General features: G+C 48.8%; 3 gene segments (V, D, J or C); all 3 read left to right on the top strand.

The window, feature by feature from the left end:
• The first annotated feature begins 3,662 nt into the window (after positions 1-3,662).
• On the top strand, positions 3,663-4,339 carry LOC119047288 (immunoglobulin lambda variable 8-61-like). The segment is given in 2 exon segments: positions 3,663-3,780; positions 3,884-4,339. Coding segments are annotated over 2 exon segments (363 nt in total).
• Positions 4,340-16,005: 11,666 nt separating this feature from the next.
• LOC119045216 (immunoglobulin lambda variable 8-61-like) lies at positions 16,006-16,540 on the top strand. The segment is given in 2 exon segments: positions 16,006-16,099; positions 16,203-16,540. Coding segments are annotated over 2 exon segments (384 nt in total).
• Positions 16,541-24,877: 8,337 nt separating this feature from the next.
• LOC119047291 (Ig lambda-2 chain V region-like) lies at positions 24,878-25,987 on the top strand. The segment is given in 3 exon segments: positions 24,878-24,967; positions 25,078-25,407; positions 25,899-25,987. Coding segments are annotated over 3 exon segments (465 nt in total).
• The last annotated feature ends 70 nt before the right edge of the window (positions 25,988-26,057 follow it).

The following is a 26,057-nucleotide window of genomic DNA, read 5'->3' as shown; positions in this document are numbered from 1 at the left end:
ACGCCCCCTGGCTTGGTACCTGGACCTTCAGGTGTGAGGTCACGGACAGGAGGGTTCCTCTGAAGGCAAATTTGGGGCCTGAGATTAGGAGGCCTCTTAATGGGACAGGAGAGGATGGGCGATGGGCTACATTTCCTGGGGAATCCCCAACCCTGCTCCAGGGTAAAGTGGGTCCAGGGATGAGACAGTCTGACAGCTGACATCTCTCAGGACCATGGAGACTCCTGGGAGTGGATCCCTGAGTGTGTGGACACTGACCGTGCCCCCACCAATCCCACACCCTCCTGTAGCTCTCCAACAGCCCAGGGTGGGGGGGGGCAGCAGGAGCGGGTGCTCCCCAATGTTCCTGTGTCACACTCCCTGTGAAGCTCTCAGTGAGCCCAGATCCAAGGTCACTTTCTCCTGCACTGGGAGCCACAGACCCACGGGATTTGCCATGGCAGTTGTCCCCAGGGTCCCCATGCAGGGCCCCAGCTTTCCTTCCTTGACACAGCACAGAGGGACCTTCCAGAGGTTTGAGCCTGATTGTCCTGATCCAGGTCTGTCACCAGAACCTGCGTAATCACCTCTGGGCTCTAGTTTGAGGCTCAGGATGAAGTTCATCATTGCAGAGAGGAACACAAGCCAATGCCACAGAGAGTACATGTTCCATCTGGACACATGATCAAATCTGTCCCCTCCTCTCCTATATGACCCATCACTCCCCTGTCCCTGCCTGTGACCAACACCAGCTCAGTTTTGGGCATGTGCTGTCCCTTGTGCTACTAAAGCTGGGGGCCAGCCCTCGACTCAGTTCATCCTTAGAAAGTAAGTGGAAATATCTGCTTTGGGGTCACTGGTCTCCCAACACAAACACAATTGTTACCACAAGTAAAATACCTGCTCAGTGTCTGGGTGGAGAGGAGGACAGAAGTGCATCATGTGTGACTGAGAGAACCAGGTGGCCCGCGCCCAGTGCCCTGTGTGTCTCCTGGTGCCAGCCTGGGCTCCACTGATAACCCCCTGAGCCCTGAGACCTGACAGAAGCTGGGTCTCCTGTGACCTTAGGTCAGAGCTGTGTGGAGCCCCTGCATCTCCAGAGCTGGGCAAAGCCTCCCATTGAACAGAGGCTCTCAGACCCCCAAGTGCTCACTGTCCCAGCTCAGCATCCTGACCTCCAAAGGGTTTTCCTCTCTAGGATTTTTGGTGGAAGGATGTTGGATAAATGTCTGTCATTTGGGTGTGGATCTTATAAACTCCAGGCTCACTAAAAGACACAAAGTTGTTTCTCCATTTTATATTAGCTTTTTCACTGAGGAAACAATTATTTAAACTCTGATGTCTGAAATGTGTTAGACAATCACAAGAAAATAAGGCATCACCAGGCTGACAAGGAGGGACAGTGGAAACCCAGAGCAGGAAGGAAGAGCAGAACATGTGACCCCAGACAATGATGCATCTCATGCACAGAGAGGGACCAAAGCCACAGCCTCTGCAGTGGGGGCTGGGGGTCCACAGGAGACCCTCCCCAGAGCATCAGCAGGGACATAAATTAACCTGTAAGAACAAACAGTGTAGATGTTCCCAGCTAACCCTGAAAGAGCCAGTAACAAGTTGTGTGCTCCAGGTCCTGTATTGAACACTTTAGAGGTCATTAGTGATGTGGAATATCGGTGTCTGGGTCCCAATCCACCCTGCAGGGACCTACTCAATGTACTGCCTTACTCAGTGACATCAGATAACATCCAAGGACAAAAGTCATTCCCTGTACTCCCTCTGGCCCTTGCAGGAGAGCTGGGTGGTGTCTGGAAGCCTGGAACAGGTGGGCTGTGAAGACAGTAGGGGGTGCTGTTGCCTGGTCCAGGGAGGATCATCTACTGGGTCAGCCAGAAAGTTCAGGTAGTTTTTCCGTTCGATGGTTCTACTAGTGCTTAGTTGTCTTTAACTTCATTTGAAGCAATTTTGTCAGATTGTATTATGACAGCTGTCATATCAGCGTGCGTTAAAATAATAAAAAATTGGTGAATATTTGTGTGCTTATTTTAATACTGAAGGTGGAAGAAGATATGCAACAGTTTCAGCATAGTATGCTTTATTATTTGGAGAAAGGTAAAAACACAACTGAAATGCAAAGTAAAAGATTTGAGCAGTGTATGAAGAAGATCCTGGGACTAATCAAATGTGTCAAAAGTGGTTTGCAAACTTTCTCAGCACTATTCACATTTGGACAAATAATTCTTGGCTGTGGGGCTGTCTTCTTCACTGGAAGATGTTTAGCAGTACCCACTAGAAGCCAATAGCGGGAGGTAGCCAACATACTCAAAACATCTGAATCAACAGTTATTGGTAAAAATGAAACAAGTATTTTATTTTATGGGAAAAGCATAATGGACATTTTGGCCAACTCAATATTTAGATGATATGTTTTGCTGGTCTATTTCCCATTTATTTCAGCGACATTAATTCCCAATGACTTATGGAAAGTGATGAGGTTTATATTTTTAGATATTTCAATTACTTTTCAAATTACTTACTTTTACCTTAAGTTTTACATCCTTCTCATTTCAAAATACATAAAAGCACATATAATTGTGTAATTATCTCTATTTCAACATGTAGCATTTGATTATCATAGGCATAGCATATTGCAGTAGGAATCATTTTGCCTGATGTAAGTTGAGCATTATGAACACAATGATGAGAATAAAAGAAGAAAATGTCATTAATCAGTTTAATGGCAGTTCTTAATTGCCAATAAATATGAAGTCATAGTTTTTATTCTACACTGTGATGAAACAATAGAGGGAATTATCTTCACCAAATACTGAAAAAGTTTTATCTCCTGCACCTTCCCTCCCCCCAAGTCTCCCTCCTTCCTGTCCATTCCCTCTGCTCCACAGGGGACAGTGGGGACCAAGGTGGTTAAATGCCCCCTGGTGTTCACACCAACTAGTCTAGGCACCGTGTGAATCTCTCCTTTTGTTTCTAACTATCAGGCATATTTTTCTTATTTTGTTATACCCCTCGTTTGTTGGGATAAATCATGTAATTTGATGGCGATGCTGTTGTCTTTCTCCTCAAAGCCTGCAGCCATGTGGAGGACACTCTGGGCACTATGACTGCAGGGAGCTGAGGGGAGCTGGCACCCACACCTGGGGGACAGCTACTGCCCTGGTCCCCTGACTGCTGTACCCACAGAGCTGACAGGGCTGTGTCAGTGGGAGACTCCTGTCCCTTCACACTCCTGACACTAGCTCTGCGGTTCCCTAGTGGTCTCAGTGCTGGAGGCAGGAGACCTGCTAAGAACCCACAGGGAGGGCAGGAAGGGGTTTTACCAGAGAGGTCACAACACGGTCAGACGATGGTGTTAGGTTCGGAAAAAACAGAGCCTCTGGGGCTTGTAGGTGAGACTGCACACAGGTCACTGCTCAGTCCTCCCATTTTCCAGAGGGGAAATTAGGACTGAGGTCCCCGGGGACTTAGGAAGCTGCTTGGGTGGAAGACATCCAGCCAAGTGCCTCACTCAGTGTCTCAGTCACTGTGCAGTCACTGCTGTGTGGAAGGTGCCAGCACCTACCTCTTTCAATATAACCCCCAGGGGACATCAGGGTGACACTGGGGCAGGAGGACAGAGGAAGCTGATTTGCATGAAGCACATTCTTCTCCTAATGGGTCTGGGAGGCAAGAAAAGGTCCCAAGGACACCTCCCATCACCCCAGAAGCCTGAGTAGACTCTGTCCTGTGAGTTTCCCACCATGGCCTGGACCGTGCTCCTGCTGGGACTCCTCACTTACAGCTCAGGTCAGAGGAGGGGACTCTGCACTCTTGGGGGACACAACAAAGCAGGGCCTCGGGGTGATCTTGTCTCTCGTAACAACACTCATGTCTTCCCTGTTGGTTTCAGGTGTGGATTCTCAAACTGTCACCCAGGAGCCGTCACTGTCTGTGTCTCCAGGAGGGACAGTCACACTCACCTGTGGCCTTAGTTCTGGGTCAGTCTCTAGTAGTAACCACCCCGGCTGGTACCAGCAGACTCCAGGCAAGGCTCCCCGCTCGCTCATCTACCATACAAACAACCGGTTCTCTGGGGTCCCTGAGCGCTTCACTGGATCCATATCTGGGAACAAAGCCGCCCTCACCATCACAGGGGCACAGCCTGAGGACGAGGCAGATTATTATTGTGCTCTGGACATGGGTATTTATACTTACACAGTGATGTGACCCCATGGGGAAGTGTGACTAAATCCTCCTTCTGTGCTCAGAATGGCTCAGCTTTAGTGACAGAAGGAAAGAGAGAGGGTGGGAATGGTCAGCACACCAAGGGGAGGGGCTCCAGGGCCCCATTCCCATGTGCAGTGGCTCTTCTTCACGTGCTTCCTCCAGGCTCCCCAAGGGTGTGCCCATCTGTCCCAGGCGTGACCCTGACAGAATGGGCTTCCTGTCTTCTCTTTCCCTAGAACCATGAGGGGGCAGAAAGCTGAGTGCAGACACATTAACCATCAGAGGGACTCAGAGCCCACAGTGGTCTTTGTAATCCTGCCTGTGTTCCAGGAGCTTTAACAAGTCATCCTCTCATGTACTGATTTCACACTGTGTTTTCAGGAATGTTTTATTAGCATTTAAGTGAGAGTGTCACTGGGAGCTTGCAGGTGATGCTGGTCCCCTGACAAGGCCTGCTGGGTCAGAACTGTGTGTGAGCAAAATCTGTGTTTAAGCAAGTCACTTACACTATTTTAGGAACATTGAAGTTTGAAAACCGCCTCTACCTTTATTATTGTGAAATTATTCCTGAATGCTTTTCTTTGAAATTTCTCAAGTTAAATTCCATGTCAGAGTCTCTCGTGAATCAGCTTTAAGAAAGAGGTTTAAAATCTCAGGTCATTGCTGAAAACTGTGACTTGATTTTTGTTATTCCTTGTTTTTAAATTGAAAACTACAACCACAGGTTGAGAAAATGTCTATGACTTCCATAAATTTTGATGCATTGAGAAGACACCTGTTTAGAAGGGCCTCCCAGGAACCCCCTCCCAGTCCCAGGGGGGCCTCCTCTGGCCCAAGGACAGGTGAGGGGCTGCAGGTGCTGTTCCTACACCAGGTTCCCCAGGGCGCTCAGCCCTGGGCTGTGAGGGGAGAAGCAGAGCCGGAAATTGTCCTTTTATTAACACTTCTCATCTTTGTCAAAAATCTGCTTACAGAAAATTCATATTGGGGCAACACAAAATAATGTTTTTGAAAAGCATTACAACTAGTAAGTTAGAAATATATATATTTGAGTGTGATTGTGTTCTGGAATGTTTATTGAATTATGGGATTCTTGGAATGGTTCTATGAACAGAAAAAGAATATATATGGAAATTTTGTGAAATTTTAATAAAACCTGAAATTTAGTTAATATTATTTTATCTAAGTTAGCTTCTTAGTTTTTAAAGATAACCCTGTGTTTGCAAGATTATAATGTTAGACAAAATTAACCCACTGCCCTCCCACACTATACAACACTGACCTTCACCCCCATCCAGGGATGTCAGCCATAAGGGCCAGGGTGTGGGTCCCCATTCCCTCCCAGCACAAGCTGGCATTGTCCTTTCGCCACCTGGGACAGTGTGGGTGATTCAGTGGAAGGCTGACTCCCTCCCATTAGAAACTCAATAAGCCTCAGCCAGGTAGGGCCAGTTGAAGCTGGTTAGCACTCTAGTTCTCCCACCCATGATTCTGGCCATCCAGCTGGGGCCTGAACTTGAAGCTCACCCCTCAGCAATGAGACTGGATGAGGGGGTACAGGCCAGAGCTAGTGTGCACTCCTGTGCCCCTTGCTTGTAACTGTGGGACCCAGTGAGGAGCTAAGCCTTGACCACCCAGTTGCATTCAGAGATCTGAGTAAGGGGTGGGAGGCAGGCAAGTGGGCCACGCAAGGACTCCAACCCTCCTTGTATCAGTGATGCCCGAGAGATCCAGTGGGGAACTGGGCGGCCAACCCACTGAGCACAGCAGCTCCCCTCCTCCTTGTGCTTCCCTCCCTGAGTCCACGGAGCCGGGCTGTGGGCTTGACACTCACTCTAACTTGAAGGGAATGAGCTGGTGACAGTCAGTGCCCCACTGTCCCCAGGAAGGTATCAAAGCAGGGGAGTCAGTGCACCAGCTTTGGTGGGGCCACTGGGAGCTGAACATCCGCCCCCTGACCTTCTCTGCTGCAGCTCAGCAGGCAGGTGGCCTGATGGAAAACAGAGGAAAGGGGACTCAGGGGCCCCTAATGTGGTCTCCCAATGGCCTGGACCCTGTAAGAAGTAACACTGGTCATATCCAGAACCAGGAAACTGAAAACTTGAAGACGCCAATAAAGTCTACAGAAACCAACACAGAAATGACTCAGATAATTAAATTATGTGACAGGTTTCTTTGGCAATAGTCATGAAATCCCTGTAACCTGCAGCTGCAGATATTCTTGTAAAAAATGGAAAAGGAGAGAAACTCAAATAGAAGAAGATATGATAAAACGACACCAAATGGAAGTGTAGAAATAAAAAATGTCAAAGATAAAATTTTTTAAACCAATGAAGGAATCAAGCATACATAAAGTTTATTAATTACGTTTTCATGTGTTTATAGATTGATTGATTATTGAAATGAAAACTGGGCTCCCATTCCTACTGCACAGCTCCCACCATGAGTAATCTGTGGAGGACGTCACCAGGGGATGCTGTGGGTCTTCTCAGAGATGCAAGGCCTGAAACCAACCCAAATGGTTCTAATTCAATGGGCCCTGTGCCCACATTCCTTGCCTGAGTTAGAGTGCCAGCAGGTGCTTCCTCTCAAGGGACAGACTCAGAGCTCACAACAAACCCAGCCTCCTCCTGAGAGTAGAACTATTAACTGGACCCAGGACCCAGAAGTGGATGCTGCTCTTGCCTCCTATTTGCATAACGTCCCACCAAACACTCCCCTCACCCAGGGAGCTGAGGAGGAGATAAAGGGACACCCAGAGAGCAGCAGCAGCCTGAGGCCAGGGTATTTGGAAAGTGTCCACCATGGCCTGGACTCCTCTCCTCCTGCTCCCCCTCCTCACCCTCTGCCCAGGTCTGTGGACTCATTAGAGACCAGCCTTTGGAGGGATCCCTCTGCCTTTATTCTTCATTCCTGACATATGACTGTTTTCATTTCAGGATCCAGGTCTCAGGCTGTGGTGACTCAGGAGCCCTCCCTGACTGTGTCCCCAGGAGGGACAGTCACTCTCACCTGAGCCTCCAGCACTGGAGCTGTCACCAGCATAACTCTCCACACTGGATCCAGCAGAAGTCTGACCAAGTCCCAGTGACACTGATTTATGATACAAACAGTAAACACTCCTGGACCCCTGCCCGGTTCTCAGGCTCCATGTTCGGGGCAAAGCTTCCCTGACCCTGTCGGGGGCCCAGCCCGAGGACGAGGCCGTGGACCACTGCTGGCTGGTGTTCAGTGGTGCTGGGCACAGTGGGAGTAGTAAGGCGCGTTCCCTTTCCCTTTCTTGACCCTCTCTGATCCCTTAGCTCTGAAGTCTCCCAACCCTGCTGATTCTCTCTTTCTTCATTTCCCCTTGGTACCTCCTTTTTCTACTTCCTGGTCCCCCTTCATTTTCCATTCAATCCAGAAAAGCACACAAGCATGCTAATTCATACTCAAAAAAGGGAAAACCAGGACGTAAACCTTCTCAGCACTTGTGATAAGGGGATCAAATGATCAGACACACCAGCTCTCAAGAAGCTAAATGTGGGCCATCCATTGAAAAGGGGAAGGCAGGGTAGAAATTAATTCCTGTAGGAACTTCAGGCCTAAAGTGGAGGAAAGACGTATGATTTGGGAGAAACTCGTTCTGGAAAAGCAGCACCCAATTATTTCATAATCCAGAAGGAATAGAAAAAGCCAGGTCAGACCTAAGGGGCTGTGGTCAAACACCTTGCCCTCAGAAAGGAACTTCTCCCATGATCTCCTGTGCTGGATCCTTTTATATATCACTAAAGGGTATTTTATTGGGTTGTAAATAATGCAACATACACAGGTTATGTAAAAGCAAAAGTACTGAATATCAGTTCTGGCTTGTGTGGCTCAGTGGATGGATGCTGGCCTGCAAACCAAAGGGTCACTGGTTCGATTCCCAATCAGAAAAAATGTCTGGGTTTCAGGCCAGGTCCTCAGAAGGGGGCCCACGAGAGGCAACCACACATTGATGTTCCCTCTATTTCTCCCTTCCCCTCTATCTAAAACTAAGTAAATAAATAAAATCTTTAGAAAAAGTATTAAATATCACCAAGGCCCACCAAAAATTGTCTATGCCAAACCTTTATTAATATCAAATCATAATATATCAATATAACTGTAGTTGTGAATTTCAATGCATGCTTTCACTTTTATTCTTAATTTAACCAAAATCATGATCAAACATGGTGGTGAAATTTCATCATTTTATATACTGTTCATGTCATATAAAATTTATACAAACAACTTCTTGTTGGGGACTGCTCTGCCTGCTTTCAGGAGTCGTAACTACCCCCTATGGCTAAGGGTGAGTGAGCGAACTCCAGAATGGGAGCCACAGGAGACAAAGGCTTGTCTCTGGTAGCAAACGCTGCCTGAGTTTTTTCCCTTTGCTTCCTAAGCATGGTTGGAAGCCCATGATGGGTAAGTCTCCTCACAGTGAGGGGCAACCTAAGCCAGACTCGATCACTTGAGAAGCCATCATGGAAGGACTCAGGGGACTGCAACAAAAAGCGAGCAATAGACCCCTGCTCTCCAGCTATGTGACATAGCCTGAGTCCCCGTGTCCTCTGGGAGAAGCGCTTCCTGGCTCTAATCCACTTAAGCCTTAAAACCTGATGGGGAAGGGTGCAGCTCCTTGCCTTGCTAGAGCAGATGCGAGGATAAATCTAGCATCACAAAGAATTCCTAAAACTCCTGTGAAACCTGCTTTGCTAAGAGTGCTTTCATTCATATGTAAAGGGTCAGAGCAGGAAACCCTAAATTTTGTGCAAACCCCCTTCCTGACAGACTTTGACTCATACTAAGCCCTCAGATTTCTTTGAAATGTTATCTACCGTTTGATCCTTGCTGCCCTGTATTCCTGTGTATTACAATCCAATAAAAGCCCCTAGAGGAAGGGGCTCAAGGCCTTTTCCCTCTGAGAAACTGGCCACCTCTCCTCCCCAAGCAGATCAGGTCTTGGTAGTGTTTAATTTCATCCATGGTGGATGGGCAGACTTGAGGGCAAAGTCACCCCACAACTTCTCACTCATTAACAGGGCACATATATTGGAATGGATGCTTAATATTATTGTGTTATCTCTATGATGCAGTATTATAGTAAAGCACAGGTCTAGTAATCAAATAAAGAAGTGACATTATTATTTAATTCACCTTGTTATTCAGACAACACCCTGTTCAACTCTGCGCTCTTTATGAAGTCAGGGGAGATGCCTGTCATTTCCACTGGGAACCCTCCTGCACGTCATCCCTGACACTTCAGTACACAAAGTGGGAGACAGGGAGGGTAGCTGCATGTATCAGCTACAATTATACTAGACGCTTTAGCGGGATGATCTGACTTCAAAATTGTGCCCGTATCTTTCAGCTTGCCCTTGAGCAGGGTCTCTCAGGTATAAGGTGAGCACAAACTAGATCTCCAAGGTGAGATCTGTGGATCTCGTAAAAGGTGGATTCTGATTTATGGGTGTGGAGGGAGGGTGGAATTTCCATATTTCTAAGAGCTCCAAGCCAAAGTGCAAATTCTGTGTGTACATATACACTTAATAGCAAAAGTATTAGAATGGCATAAAATAGAAAGGAGAACCAGTGGCAGACAAGAGCCTACGAGGAACCTCTGTGAAGAGCTAGTGAGTTTGGATTAGAGAAAACACCCCTGAGCTGCAACACGGAGCTTCCCTGGGAGGAGAGATGCAGAGCTCCCAGAAGCTCCTCTTTGTTTAAGGACAAAAGCGAAATCAGATAGAACTCAAAGATCTCTTCTGCACCTGAACTTTCCTCTACTCTTGCCCAGTTCTTCTACTGGCTGCCCCTCCAGTCTTCTCTAAGGGACAGGACCTTCTCCATCTCTGACCTAAGCTTCCCTTCTGAATTCACCACCCCGCCCCCTTTCCCACCTTGCTCCTTCTCCCTCTTCCCCTCCTCAGAGTGTTGTTGACATTATTCCAGACTTTTACTACTTGGAGGTGACACATCCCCTTTCCCGTTCTTGACCCTCTCTAATCCCTTAGCTCTGAAGTCTCCTAACCCTGCTGATTTTCTCTTTGTTTATTTCCCCTCAGTGCCTTCTTTTTCTACTTGCTGGGTCCCCCTCATTTTCCATTCAATCCAGAAAATCACACAAGCATGCTAATTCATCCCCATGAATGATCACCACTCAGCCCTAGACCTGAACAGGCAAGGATGCAAGTGGAAAGAGAGAAAACCATATTATGAACAGACTGAAAAGGGGCTCATGGCTGAGCACATACAGGGAACCCAGACACCCATCTCCCTGTGTCTGTATTGTGCTCACAAACAGCCAGACCCCACTAAGGTCCTAGGGAACTCACTAACCACATGGCCTCCCCATCTCCAAATAGCCTGACCTCAACAGAAAGAACTGACCTCTGTGTCCTACCTGGACAAACACAACTGGGTTTAGCAGGACAGAGTTGTGTTGAGTCCCCTTCCTCCCCAGGATTTAGGGGGCAGGAGAATGAGACAGCATGCAGGCTCTTCACCCTGAGCCTTGTGGTACCACCATGGCCAGGACCCTTCTCCTCCTCATTAGCCTCTCTCACTACACAGGTGGCCGGAAACGGCATCAAGAGCTGGCTCGTTCACCCTGTGTCTCTCTCACAACTCTCAAGAGCCCACACTGTCTGAGGCTGTGGCTACTCCTGTCATCACCTCCTTCACTGGAAACTGCACCAAGGTGGGTCTTGGGACTATGTCCTGGATCAAACACGGACCAGGAGATGCCCACAAACCTCTGCACTATAGAAGCAAATACCAGCCTGCAGGGAACCTGGCCTGCTTTTCAGGCTATGGTGTCTGGTAACACAGCCTTGCAGAGCATCTCTGGGCTCCACCCAAAGCTGGTTGTCACATTGAGTTGTAGCCTGCTGGGAAGTGAGACAGGAACTTGTGGGACCAGCCAACACTGTGACCCTGCCTGTAGCACCTGATGCCCACAGTGGAGACAGCTTTTGTTGGCACGTTTGTCTACCGTTTTGTTAGACTGAGCCCCAACTTGGCCCTAGCACTCAAGTCAGGACGGCTAACTCAAGAACGCAGCCTCATCCTCCCAAAGTTGGCCATGGAAGGGCACCCTTCTCAGCCTTCATCAAAGGCCCTGGAGACAGAGTCTGGGGTGGGCTGGTCCAAACAGGGACAGAGTCCAGCTGGGTCAGATCAGGGAAAACCATAGATACAGAGGTCTGTCTGTCCTTAATGTTTTCCTGAACATATACAATGTGTCAGGCTTGGGTGTGTCAGGCTCGATTCTGTGGCTCAGGAAACAACACTGACCAGACAGGCAGGGTCCCCCCATCAGGACACTATACAGGGAGCCAGAGTCAATACATAGTAGGAATAAAGCACATCATGGGGTGTGAAAAGAGGACACATGAATAAAAAAGTGGCGGACACCAGGAAGCTCTTAGAGGTTTTTAAGGAAGAGACAAAATGTGATATCAGCTTTATCAGAAGTCCAGTTTCTAAAAAGGTGAAAGGGCAGGTGCACCGTGAAGGCTGGCGGCCCAGGTGGGGGACGGCGGCATAACACAGAGAAGACCAGTGCCACCGTGGAGACAGGAGGAGTGAACAAGGGAAGGACCACACAGGACAGGGAGCTGGGTTGGTACTTTGACTTCATCTCTGTGACGGACAGGTTAGCAACAGCTGCCACCATGGTTTGAGGTTCTCATGGGGACACTAACTTCTCAGGACAGCACAAAGACTCACTGGATCATTGTGCCCTTCATTTCCACTCACAGAGATTTACTTGAACTGTCACTTTTTCATGAGGAGAGGATCTGGCTTCTTGCTACTGAGTTATTGTGTTGAGGTTCTGAGCCATGTGTGTTGGGGTGAAAGGAGGTTCTTGGCATGTAATTTCCACTGAGGGAACTACTTGTCCCCAGTAAAATTACAGAGCTATGTCTGACAATCCAGCGGGGAGGGGTGGTGTGAGCAGTACAGGCAGGGGACTCAGGGCTGAAGCTGGGCACAGGCAAGATTCTGGAAGTGTCACTGTGAGCTGGAACCCTCGTGGCAGCCCCAGCTCTGGGGGCAAGGAAATAAAGGCCAATGGAAAAGCTAGAGCAGCACAAACACAGGATTCTGCGTCTGTGCAGGGGAGGGCGTCCAGTCGCTCTTATCCACCTCCAGGCCTCCTCATGCACATCCCCTGTCACCCCCACTGCCTCCTTCTCAGGGCAGGGTTCCCAGGGGGTGGGCTCTCTGCTGGTCACATGGCTTCAGGAGGCCACACTCTCTCCAGACCCTGAGACACTATCCTGCAATGCCCTCATCTGGTTTGAAGAAATCAGCCTGGTGCATCCTGCTCCTCACTCACTCACTCACTCACTCGTCTCCCTGTTGCACCAAAAGCAATGTGTCCACAAAAGGAAGCAGAGCAGCCAGGGGCTCAGAGGAGACATGTGTGGGGACCACACCCCTGAGGCACCCTAAGAATAGAGTGTCACAGGGAGGGAAGCTCAGCATGGGGAATTTGGTCAGTGATGCTGCCACAGTGGGAATGGGACCCTGTGGGGACAAGGAATATCATGAGAAACACTTTGTAAAGGATGTGATTGTCTAAACACTCTGCTGTGCACCGGAAATCAATACAAAATAGTATTGGAAGGAACTATATCAAGTCAATGAAGTCTGGAGAATACAAAACAAGGGTTTCCAAATCCCATGATGAAGAAAGAACCTCAAAAAGGGTAGACTGCCATTAATAATAATATTTTTAATATCAATCCTTGTGTTGATAATTTTATAAAATTAGACAAAATTATCTTCAATTCTTCAAAAGTCAGAAGTATTATGATCATCCCAGTCAAGAGTAAATAAGAACCAGCAGGAGGAACCAAGAACACAAGGTGTGTGTTCCTCACAGGGCTGCGTTCTCAAGGCAAAGGCAGGAATAGAAAGCCAAGGCCTGTGCCTGAGGCTGGGAACCCAACAGGAAACCCTCATAATGACAACAACAACAAAAACAATCACTGAATGTTTCGACCTGAAAGAATCACCCAAATGGAATTATGACCTGCTATGAACTAACAGGGCTCCCAGAGGAACTTTAAACCTCAAAAGTGACTCCGAGTGGTCCTGTACCAGCAACAAGCCAGGGGTCCAGAGAGAAGGAAACTCAACTATCACATAATCATTTAACATCTGGGAACACAGTGCTTCATGTAGCTCCATGGAGGTCATCAGTGACCTGAAGAAATTAATGGCTCATCCAAGAGTCACAGAGGGGATCTGCTCATTCTACTGCCCTGGGTGCCCACAGCAGAAAGACCCAACTGCAAACAGCAGAACCCTCTCAGGAGAGCTGAAGGCTTGTAATGAGCTGGAGGATGTGTCTTCTGAGACCAGCAGGGGGCGCTGGTGGACTGGACCAGGGCCAGGGAAGCTGGGAAAGGACTTTACTGGGTCTTGCACACTTGGGCAGGCAGTATCCTCAGTGAGGTGTGACTGTCCTGCACCTGGTCCCCAGGAACCACATGAGCATTCAGCTGTGACTCACACACTTGCCTCATATCTCGCCCTCCTCCTCTCAAGTAGTCATTGTCAAGACCTGATTCACAGGACAAGGTAGGTGGACGATGACACAATAAAAATAAATTTCCTTGAAAAAAATGTGTCCTACAGTTGTCTCTGGGCATAGGGTAGGAGACGCCTAGGCAGGGACAGTCTCGATGTCAACAATTAGGCCTCAGCTAGCAGAGCTCTGGGGCTTCCCCACCATGGCCTGGATTCTTCTGTCACATCCTCACTCATTGCAGAAGGAGGTGGCTCCCGTGGACCCTGAGGGATGTCGAGGAAGAGGCACTGGCCCTGCCTTTTCCTGCCGCCATCGGGGCAGAGCTGGTGGGTCGTCCCATTAATTCTGCCTCCTTCTAGTCCTGCTTCTGGTCCTGGATTACACAGTGCTGCCTCTACCAGAGAGAGAGAGAGAGTGTGTCACCTAAATTAATGTTTTCCTTCTAGCAAAGCAAAGGAGCTTAATGCAAAAGAATTATTGGAGAATTACCCAAAGCATCTCATTTTTTAATTATAATTGATGTTTTCAGAAATGATTCCATATATGGGCAAGAAGAACCCATGGCTCATCAAGACAGTTTCTCTTTGATCATAGGGAGGATTTGGACTGACGCTACAATATGTTCACCTCTCTGGGTGACCTTGGACCTGAAATTTGGGGAAAGCAGATGTGAAGAGACGAGGTCAACATGCAGAGGACGTCTCTCGGAGGTGAAAGCACAGCAGGGAGGAAAGTGCTCCCTGACTCAGGCTGTGCCCCTCAGGACCCACAGGGGACGCTGCTGCATCTCCTTCATATGTGGGGTCCTGGGAGTGTCCCCCACCCAGCCTATCATTCCCTCCATACCACACTGGCTCCTAATCCTTAAAGGCAGGGGCAGTCCTTAGTGTCAGGGGAAAGCCTGAGACAGTCTGTACCCATGGCAAACCTCAGGGTCATTTGCTGCTACACTTGCAAGTGTATTGATGAGGAAATTGGTAATAATTGCATTCATCTTTTCCCCTCATCGTTTAACGTGTTGTTTCTTACTAGTCTGTCCTTTCTCTTTCATTTCAATGGTGTAATGACCTATGGGACTGGTAGTAATCACACATTCAACTGTCTGTTTTTCTTGTGTCTTGACACTCTTCCCAATCTCAAAGTACAATGGGTGTACACTTAGATAGTGCATCTCTCCACACTATCACAGATACAGTCGAATGAGGGAAAATAATTCGGTGTAAGTATCTTATCTCCTGTGAGCTCAGGTCTCAACACCTATGAAAGGAAAGGAAAAATGAGCATTCAAGTTCTCTTCCACACACAATTTACTTGGAATTTTAAAATGAACCCCAAACAGAATTTCACTTCACACCGACGCACCATGTGTCATCTTCCCGGAAGGGAGGAGACGCTCTGTCTCCAACTCATCCCCTCACATCCCAGATCCCTGGTCTGCCCTTCCCTCCCTCTGCCCCACAGCCCAGTGCAAAGGGAAACAGCTTTCAAATGTTCCATCATATTCACACAAAAGCATGATTTACAGTTATTTTTATTTCTGACGCTGAGACAGTTTCCTACTTTGTGTGTCTGATGTTGTGAAGTTCTCAGGACTTCATGGTGATGCTGTGACTTTTCTTACTCATGATCTCCAGTTAAAATGAAGCTCCTCCATGTAATTGTGGGATTCTCAGCACAGAAGAAAGCTGCCCTCCCTGCCTGGCGGTGCAGTCCTGTGTCTACTCTCAGCCTTGGTCGGCTCCTTCACTGCGGCTGCTGGGTCAGAGCTGAGTCAGGGAAGACCCGATGTCTCCATCTCCCAGACATGAACTCTATGGTTTCCCCATGGACTCCCTGTAGGAGGAGAAAGTGCCTGCTACCTCCTTCCAATAAGACAAGAGTGGTTTTTGCTGAAGAAGGAAGAAATGTTCTAATCTAAAGAACATGTGAGGTTGGAGATGAACTAGATCACTGGGACCAGGAGGTAAACACAGTCATCTCTTGTGTAGGCCACAGCAGACTCACAAAGACATTTAGCACTAAGGCCACCAGAGTAGGGGGGAACTGATATGGTGACAGAGGTGAACACTCTTGATTTAGGGCCTTGGTTACCATGCAGTCATGGGTGTTGTGAGGTAGCAGCATCTGTTTCTTTCCACATCCCCCCAGGGACATCGGGGTGACACTGTGGCACTAAGAGAGGAAGGGGATTTGCATGAAGCGCATTCTCCTCCTAATGGGTCTGGGAGGCAAGAAAAGGCCCCAAGGACACCTCCTTCCACCTCTGGAGCCTTAGGAGGCTGTGTCCTGTGAGTGTCCCCACCATGGCCTGGACGGTGCTCCTGCTCGGGCTCCTCACTTACAGCTCAGGTCAGAGGAGGGGACTCTGCACTCTTGGGGGACACAACTAAGCAGAGTCTTAGGGTGATCTTGTCTCTTATAACAACACCCATGTCTTTTCTGTCGGTTTTAGGTGTGGATTCTCAGACTGTAGTCACCCAGGAGCCATTACTGTCCGTATCTCTAGGAGGGACAGTCACATTCACCTGTGGCCTTAGCTCTGGGTCAGTCTCTAGTAGTCACTACCCCAAGTGGTTCCAGCAGACCCCAGGCCAGGCTCCCCACACACTCATCTACAGCACAAACTACCGCCCCTCTGGGGTCCCTGAGCGCTTCACTGGATCCATCTCTGGGAACAAAGCCGCCCTCACCATCACGGGGGCCCAGCCTGAGGACGAGGCCAATTATCACTGTGCTCTACATTACAGCAGCCCTTATAGCTGCACAGTGCTGCAGAGTCACAGGAAGTGAGACTAAAACCTCCCTGGGCTCCTCCTGCCAGGGAACCTCACAGCTGCTCTGCCTGAATCCAAGCCTAATGCAGGGCTCACACCTGGTGCCACTTCTGCAGATGTGACCTGAGCCTCCTCTTAACAGCCATCGGGCCTTCCCCTCATCCTAACTGAGACTCACCATCGCCACTAAGTCTCAGCTGTCCCTGTCCCAGAGGCAGAGAGCTCTCCCCAGGGAGAAAACCTCCCAGTGGAGACACTGCAGGTGTGGACAATGGTTGCTACCAGCCCTGCTCGGCTCTGAGTCCAGGGAGACTCGGTGATGTTTCTACTCTAAATGATTTAATGGGGGCTTTGAGATACAAGAGCACCATGTAGAAATGAATACTACTGGACATGCCAGCAGTAATCCATCAAAAATTAACAAGAAAACTTTTAAATTAACAATAAAATTATAATGGCATCAAAAGAAAGAAATATTTAAAGATAAAACTGAAAAACAAAATTGATACAAAATGAGAATTACAAACTATCCTGAGATACATGAAGGAGACCTAAACAAATGAAGACATGTTTAGTTTAAGGTCAGACATTCAATATCAATCATCTGCACATGTATTTATATATTCGTGGAAAGAATTTGAGTGACAATCACTTGTAACAAATGAACAGGTAGAAACTCTCAGCAAAGAAGAGGAAACTGTAGGAAAATCATGGAGGACGTTAGAGCCCTGGGAACACGCTGCTCCATGTCCACGTGACCTGCCTGCATCTGAGGGAGGAGAGGCCTATGGAGTTGGTTTGAAGTTAGGAGACCAAATCAGGAGGTTGAAGCAGAGCCAGTCCCTCCCTCCCAGTCCCTGAGCTCAAGGCTGCCTGAGCACCCTGGGCCCCAGGGACCCAGTACAGGGTGGTGAGATGCCGGATGAGGACACAGGTGTGGGAGGAACTCCAGGCACAGAGTGGCCCAGACCTGGGGCTGGGAGCCTGCGCCTTCAGGGGTCATGGAGAAGAGGGTTTGTGCAAGTTGAAATCTGGGCCCTGAGATCAGGAGGCCTCTTAGTGGACAGGAGAGGATGGGTGTCGTCTACATTCCTGGGGATCCCCGAGCCTGCTCCAGGGTAAAGTGGGTCCAGGGATGAGTCAGACTGACAGCTGACACCTCTCAGGACCATGGAGACTCCTGGGAGTCGATCCCTGAGTCTGTGGGCACTGACTGTGCCCCTGACACACACCCTCCTGCAGCTCTCCAACAGCCCAGGGTGGGGGCTGGGCAGTGGGACAGCAGGAGCAGGTGCTCCCCCATCTGTTCTTGTGTCACACCCCCTGGGAAGCTCTCAAGGAGCCCAGATTTGAGGTCACCTTCTCTTACATGGGGAGCCCCAGACCCAGTGGAGGTGCCATGGCAATGGTCCCCAGGGTCCCCAGGCAAGGCCCCAGCTTTCTTACCTGAGAAAGCACAGAGGGAGCTTCCAGAGGTTCAAGCTTGATTGTCCTGATCCTGGTGTGTCACCAGATCCTATGTGATCACCTCTGGGCTCTAGTCTGAGGCTCAGGATGAAGCTCATTGTTAGAGAGGCGAACACAACCCCATTGCCACAGACAGCACCTGTTCCATGGCCACACGTGATCAAATCTGGCCCCTTCTCTCCTGTCTGACCCATCATTCCCCTGTCCCTGCCTGTGACCAACACCAGCTCAGTTTTGGGCTTGTGCTGTCTCTGTGCTACTCAAGCAGGTGAGGTGGGGCAGCCCTTCACTCAACCTCTCCTTAGAAAGTAGTAGAAATATCTACTTTTGGGTCACTGGTCTCCCAACAGAAACACAATTGTTACCACAAGTAAAATACCTGCTCAGTGGCTGGGTGGGGACGAGGACAGAAGAGCATCGTGTGTGACTGAGAGAACCAGGTGGCCCGTGCCCAGTGCCCTGTGAGTCTCCTGGTGCCAGCCTGGGCTCCACTGATAACTCCCTGAGCTCTGAGACCTGACAGAAGCTGGGTCTCCTGTGACCTGAGGTCAGAGCTGTGCGGAGCCCCTGCATCCCCAGGGCTGGACAAAGCCTCCCAGTGAACACAGGCTCTCAGACCCCTGAGTGCTCACCATCCCAGCTCAGTGTCCTGACCTCCAGTGCATTTCCCTCTCCAGTGTGTTGGGTGGGAGGATGTTGAATAAATGTCAACTCATTTGGGCATGAATCCTCTAAAGTCAAACACATCATCTGACAGAAGCTTGATTCTCTGCTTTTTATTAACCTTTCACTGAGGAAACAATTATTTAGACTCCAATATCTGAAATGTGTTAGACAGTAACAAGAAAATAAGGCATCACCAGGCTGACAAAGGAGGGACGGTGAGGACCCAGGGCAGTGAGGAAGAGCAGAACACAGGATCCCAGACAACGATGCATCTTGTGAACATTTAGAGATCAAAGCCACAGCCTCTGAAGTGGGGGGTGGGGACCGACGGGATCCTCCCCACAGCAACAGCAGGGACATAAGTTAATCTGTGAGAAGGAGCAGTGCACAGCTGTTCCCAGGCAGGCCTGAAATACCTAGTAACAAGCTCCATGCTACACATCCATTAATCTTGTCTTGCAATGTACAAAATGAAGAAAAAGAGAGTTAATTTTGCTGACAGGTTGGTTGTAAGCAGAACAGGTTAAGATGTAATTCATTCATATCTAAAACAAACATATAGCCTCCATGAATGTGTTAGATCAGTTACTTTCAAACTTTAACATGCACAGGGATCATCTGGGTATCTTGTAAAATGTGGATTCTGAATCGTGGGTCTTGAGTCAAACCAAAGATTCTAAAACTTCCCTGCCTAAAAAGTCAACATGAATGTTTTACCTTAAATTTATGCTGTGAAATAAGACAGGAAGGTATTTTCAGACAAAAAACAGAGGGAGATCACCAAAAGAGAGGAAAGTGCTTTGATTAAAGAAGAACCACACAGCCCCCAGATCCCAGAGGCAGACGCCGTCCTGCTCTTTCCTCCTCTCTCTCCTCCCATATGTCATTTCTAGGACTTTCCCTCCTTAACCAATGCTTCTAAGGTCCTGGCTCTGACCTACATTGGTGCCTGACTCCCTGAAACTCCCAGGAAGAAGAACGGTTGACTCCCTCCATGGAGCAGGCTGCATACGGAGAGCAGCCACGTGGACCCACTGGGACCCAGGCAGAGGCAACAAGGAAAACCCTCACTCACATCCAACAGGCTTGACTTTCCATTTAGCCTCCCTCTCTGTGATGGGAATTTCACTGTCCCAGGTATTTCCCAGCACCTGTCTATGAGAATGGTGCATCTCTGCATGCCCTACCTGGTCTTGGTCCAGAGCACATGACTTCATGTGTTACAAAATATTTCCTCAGGGACTTCTTGAAATCTGAGGGTTTATGCATCAATACAGGTGGTTGCTGAGATTTACATGCTCCTGGACCGGCTTTAATTCAAGGCTGTTCAGCCATTGCAGGTGCCCTCATAGTGCAAACAGCATCGTCAGCTCCCCTGTCCCCACCCACCTTGTGGTTCTTAGTAGGCTAGGGCTCACAGGAGGATATTTCACTGGTGAAATGTTCTCTCTGCTATCAACAGAAATATTAGCATCTCCAAAAATTAGAGGGCAGGCAGGTTTCTTATTATTAGAAACAAGGTGAATAAAATTAGGGCAAAGAGGAGCAACCAGAGAGGACGAACACACAAAATGCAGTGGGCGTGGCTACTATCATGCAGTGCTCCGGGGAAAGGCAGACAGTAGCCACCAAAGCAAATGTCACTCTCTACAGCCAAATTATGAACACTGGATGTGCAGAGGACTAAGTGTAGCCAGACTAATAAAATGTTATTTTTTATTGCCCAGTTTATTGACTTGACCCATTTTTCGAACCCAGAAACTTCTGAAATGTATGGTGAAAACCAGTAAGGTAGTCAGCACTTGACTAAAATATATGGTAGTGCTTCTTCCACTGCTGCCATAAAGGGACCCATGGTCACTGAATGTACCATTGAATGTACCCGGCACAGGGGAGGAAATGTCCAAAGGTTGTGAGTGCTGTTGAACACATAACTCAAGTGACAGCAATACTCAGGAATCTCAGACTTGATCATGCCTCCCCCACACCTGGGATGTTGGGTGTCTGGGCCAGTAGAGGACCAGCTGGCAGCAGGTCGGTGGAATCACCCCGTGGACAGATCCCTGGAACTGTCAGTAGAATCCCCACTCTCGTTCACCGACCTGGAGAAGAGGCCAACTAGTCACCATACTGGTAGTTGAGAGGGCCAAGGGAAAGCCTGTGAGACTTCACCTTGCTTCATTTTCTTCAAGATGGGCATTTAAAAAATAATATTATTAAGGGAAAATAGCAGAGTTAGAGCTACCCTTAATAATGCAATTTGGCGGGCCCTGACGTGTCCTCCTTTAATCTACCAATCTGGCTACTCAGCTACGGCCATCGACAAAACTCCAGGGCTCTGCCAGAAGAATGTGGACTATTACAAACTCAACAACCAGGACCCTAATGGCAGCTGTGTGCTCAACGTGGTGTACTTGCTGGGGGGCATGAGCACTGTTTCAGGCCAGTGCTATGGAGCCTCAGATCTGGTGAGTGTGGGCCTTCCATGCCTCTCAGTGGTCAGTGAGGAGTATCGGGTACCATCCACACTCACGTGTAATGGGCAATGGGATATGCAAAGAGTCCCCCGGGTTGTTTCTTCTCTGCCTGTTGGCCAACATTTCCCCAAGAAGACTGGACAATCTGCATTTTCTGAGGAACCTCACAGTATATATTATATGGCTAACATGGTTTATATGAACAAGAAGAGCCAGAGATAGGAGCACATCGAAGTCCTTGGTAAGGAGACGCAGGGCCCCAGAAGGCAGGGGACACCCTGTGAGTATCCAGGCTACCACATCAACCAGTCCATGAGTTCACTGGGGATTCCCCAGTCTATATTTTTAGATACTTTCAAAAATAAGAAAAAATTAAATGTTTTGTGTATCTTACCACAATAAAAAATCATCCATGTTGTTGTAAATGGCAGTATCTCTCTTTCCCTTTTTTAATCCTTACCCAAGGACACATTCATCAACCTTAGAGAGATGGGAAGGGCGGGAGAGAGTGAGGGAGAGAAACATCAATGCAAGAGCGAAACACTGATCAGCCACCTCTTGCATCTGCCCTGACTAGAAGAGAACTTGGAACTCAGCCGTGTGCCCTGACTGGGGCAGGGCGGGGGCTTCTTTTTCACGACTGACTTATATTCCATTGCATATGCATACCATGTTTTCTTTATGCACTAATCTGTTAGTGGACACTTGGGTTGTCCCCATATCTCGCTCATGGTGAATAATGCTGCAATGAACACAGGAGTATAGACATCACTTCGAGGTGCTTATTTCATTTTCCTTGGGTATATACCCAGATATACCAAAAGCAGAGCTACCCTGTCTGTTTTTTAATTTTTATTTTATTGATTATGCCATTACAGTTGTTCTATTTTCCCCCTTCCTTCCCCTCCACCCTGCACACCCCCTCCCCCACCATTCCCCCCTTTAGTTTATGACCACGTGTCTCAAGTTCTTTAGATTCTATATTTCCCCTACTATTCTTGCCCTCCCCCTATTTTCTACCTACTGTCTGTGCTACTTATTCTCTGTACCTTCTTCCCCCTTCTCCTTCGCCCACTCCCCCTGTTGCTAACCCTCCATGTGATCTTCATTTCCATGTTTCCGCTCCTGATCTAGCTGTCCTTTTAGTTTGCTTTTGTTTAAGGTGTGGTTCTTAATAACTGTGAGTTTGCTGTCCTTTCACCGTTCATCTTTTTTATCTTCTCTTTCTTAGGTAAGTCCCTTTAACATTTCATATAATAAGGGATTGGTGATGATGAACTCTTTGAATTTGATCTTATCTGAGAAGCACTTTATCTGTCCTTCCATTCTAAATAAAAACTTTGCTGGATAGAGCTATCTTGGATGTAGGTCTTTGGATTTCATGACTTGGAATACCTCTTTCCAGCCCCTTCTTGCCTGTAAGGTCTCTTTTGAGAAATCCGCTGACAGTCTGATGGGAACTCCTTTGTAGGTGACTGTCCCCTTAGCTCTTGCTGCTTCTAGGATTCTCTCCTTCATTTTAATCTTGGCTAATGTAATTATGATGTGCCTTGGTGTGTTTCTTCTTGGGTCCAACTTCTTTGGGACTCTCTGAGCTGCCTGGATTTCCTGGAAGTCTATTTCCTTTGCCAGATTGGGGAAATTCTCCTTTATTATTTGTTCAAATAAGTTTTCCACTGGTGGCTGTTCCTTTCTCCCTTCTGGTACCCCTATAATTTGGATGTTGGAGCATTTAAAGATGTCCTGGAAGTTCCTAAGCCTCTCCTCATTTTTTTGAATTCTTGTTTCTTCATATTTTCCTGTTTGGTCATTTTTTCCTTCCTTCTGGTTCAGTCCCTTGATTTGAGTCCCAGTTTCCTTTCCATCACTATTGGTTTCCTGTGCAATTCCCTTCATTTCAATTAGTTCAGCCTTCATATGTTCCTCTAATTTGTGACTAAAATCAAACCAGTTCTGTGAGCATCCTGATCACCAGTGTTTTGAACTGTGCATCTGAAAGTTTGGCTATTTCTTCATTGCTTAGAGTTATGGGCTCTGGGGCTTTGAAATCTTCCTGAGCCATTTTTGGTCTGTTCCGGCCGTTAAGTATGAGGAGCGGAGCCTTAGGTGTACACCAGCGCGGGGCTGCCCAGGTCACTGGGTTGTGACGTTATATGTGGGGGAGGGGTCAGAGCGTGGAAATGGCATCCTCCTCTGCTGCCTCCCTCCACTGGGGCCTGCTCGGTCCTGTCTCACCGCCCACTCCCTCGCCCGTCTATCTGCGCAGGAATGCGCGACCACAGTCAACCCATCGCCCTGCACCCTCGCTGGGTCGCTGGTCACTCACTGGGTCACTCAGTGGGTGAGCCCTTTGCAACCCCACGCCTGGGATCCAAGCGCCTGAGTCTGTCTGACCAAGTTTTCCTGTGCAAACCCACTCCACCAGCTGCTGGCTTTGCCCCTCTTACCTGTTAAGCTGAAGAATTTGTTGTTATCAGACTTCTGAAAAGCTCAATTTTCTGTGTTCTGACTGTGTTTTCTGTTGCTAATATTTTATTGTCTTTAAACTTGGTTGTGTGAGAAAGCCCGGCGTCTCCACCTATGCCTCCATCTTGGTGGAAGTCCCCACAAATATATACCCTGTCTTTTTTTTTAAAGCCTTCCAGAAGTTCTATACTATGTTTAGATTGTGTTTTACTTACTAGGACTTTGTCACATAGGAGACAAACCTGGTGAAGTTTTAGAGGCCTGTCCTGTCACTGAGGTTCCTAGGGTGGCATTAGTCCATGACATGACAGGACACGCTCTCCAGAGCAGGAAACATGATTGCGTTCCATAGTGCTCACCCTCAGTAGGGAGCTATGCACTTAGTTGGCCTTCAGCTTCTGGAAGCCCATGTTCCACTGACAGAAATACTGTTCCACCAGATTACCAGGTGACACTGAGGTTTAAGGTGGCCCAGAGCACACAAGTGCTCTGAAGCTGTGACACGCAGGGTGTTGACACATGAGTCCTATGACCTACTGACAGAGATACACACACACACACACACACACACACACACACAGCAAGTATTTGGCAAGCTCTGGGAGAAAAACTCCACTATAGTCTTTTAGTTTTCCAGAGCAGTGGTAAACTAAACACCATTAAGAAAGAAAGAGAAGAAATAAATAAATTCTGAAATGCTGCTAGGCTCTGGGAGAGACCAAGCACCTGGCCAGGGGCAGTCAGCTACCTCTGTGGCGAGGCACCCACACTGCTGGGTGTGATCCTGAGGAACCTGAGCTGAGGAAGCAGGAGAATCCAAGACCTTAGCCTTGCTACTCAATACAGACGCCTACGATGTGTGGAGTGAAAAGAGAGTCAGTAACTCATTCGGGCCTTCCCTCGCCCAAATTCCTCCACCGAGTTTCTGCCTGAGGAATCATAGGCCCTTCATCTGACCTACAGAGACAACTAAAAGCCCCAGACCAGAGGAAAGAGGGGTTGCAAACTCTGAAAGTCCTGCAGGTGTGCATCTGTCCATTGGTGACATTTTCACTATGGACACTAGAGGGGGCTGTGGGTCAGTGCCTGGAAAAGCAGGCTCAGCTGTAAAATGGCCCTATAGGCCCTGGGTCCCACTACCACGTGGTCACTTACGTGGAACAGCTCAGTGGCTGTGACCACACTGCCCAGCACCCCTGGGAGTGGAGCTCGTTTTCATGGCAGCCCCACCCCCACATGTGGCAGGCGTTATAATGAGAGCTGTGCAGGCTGACTCTGTGCTGTGGGGTCTTGAGAAGCACAGCAGTGAAGCGTCTCCACCATGGCCTGGGCTCCTGTCCTGCTCACACTTCTGGCTCACTGCACAGGTCAGGGGAGACTCTCTGGGCTGGGGGTCGGGGGAGAGTGAGAGAGGCCACACGGCACCTTCAAGACACCTGTCCCCATTCCTGACCTTTGGTCTCTCACCTGTTTTCAGGGGCCACATCCCAGGCTGTGGTGACTCAGGAGGTTTTACTGTCCACAACTCCTGGGGGGACGGTCACACTCACCTGTGCCTCCAGTGCTGGGGCCGTCACCACGAGTAACTACGCCTGCTGGGTCCAACAGAAACCCTTCCAGGGACCCCAGGGTCTGATAGGTGGTACCAGTAGTCGGGTACCAGGGGTTCCCGCCAGGTTCTCCGGCAGCCTGCTTGGAGACAAGGCCGCCCTCACCATCACGGGGGCCCAGGCTGAGGACGAGGCTGAGTACTACTGTGTTCTGTGGTTCAGCAACCATTGCCACAGTGACAGATGCAGGGGGGGAAGTGAGACACAAACCCCATGCTCCAGGCACCTTCTGACCCTGAACATTTCCTTTCTGTGTCTGCAAAGCTGAACACAAGGCCCAGGAAATGTGTGTGCCATGTGACAGGGACGTGAATCTTTGGGGACCAGAGGGCAGACTGTTGTTGAACACCATTCAGACAGCCCCCCATGACCCCACCTCCTGGAGTTCACGCTCTTGTGTGAGCCCCTCCCTTGAGTGTGGGCTGCACTGACTGAAGGGGTGGTGAGTGCGAGGATTTCGGGATGATGGAGGGAAAAGGCAAAAAGCACTGTTACGAGATGGCAAAGCACAGAGAGAGGTCTGTTTGGGCGGCACTTAGAAAGGTTAGGTGAGAGGTGAAGGCCCTCAGAGCTGTAAGTAAACCTTTGGGTACAGTGACACAGGGCCAACACTCAGAGAAGAGGGTGGAGAACCCCCAGGTGGGAAGGGAATCCCTGAAGGGCTCTGTGTCTGCCACCTGCCTCTCAGATGCACAGCCAGGCATCTCTGGGTCAGACGGCGACACAGGGAAGCAGTGGATTGGGGTTAAAGCCCACCAAGCATTTTCTCATCTGTAACTAGCCCTCACTGAGTGCAGTCTCATGGGGTGTGCAAAGCAGGCAGGCTCTAAATGGATACACGTATGTT

The sequence above is a fragment of the Artibeus jamaicensis genome, unplaced genomic scaffold (genome assembly GCF_021234435.1).
Source record: "Artibeus jamaicensis isolate MK-2021 breed Jamaican fruit bat unplaced genomic scaffold, CSHL_Jam_final contig_1256, whole genome shotgun sequence".
Lineage (NCBI taxonomy): Eukaryota > Metazoa > Chordata > Mammalia > Chiroptera > Phyllostomidae > Artibeus > Artibeus jamaicensis.
Note: the sequence above shows the minus strand (reverse complement) of the source record. Positions and strands in the feature narration are given on the sequence as shown.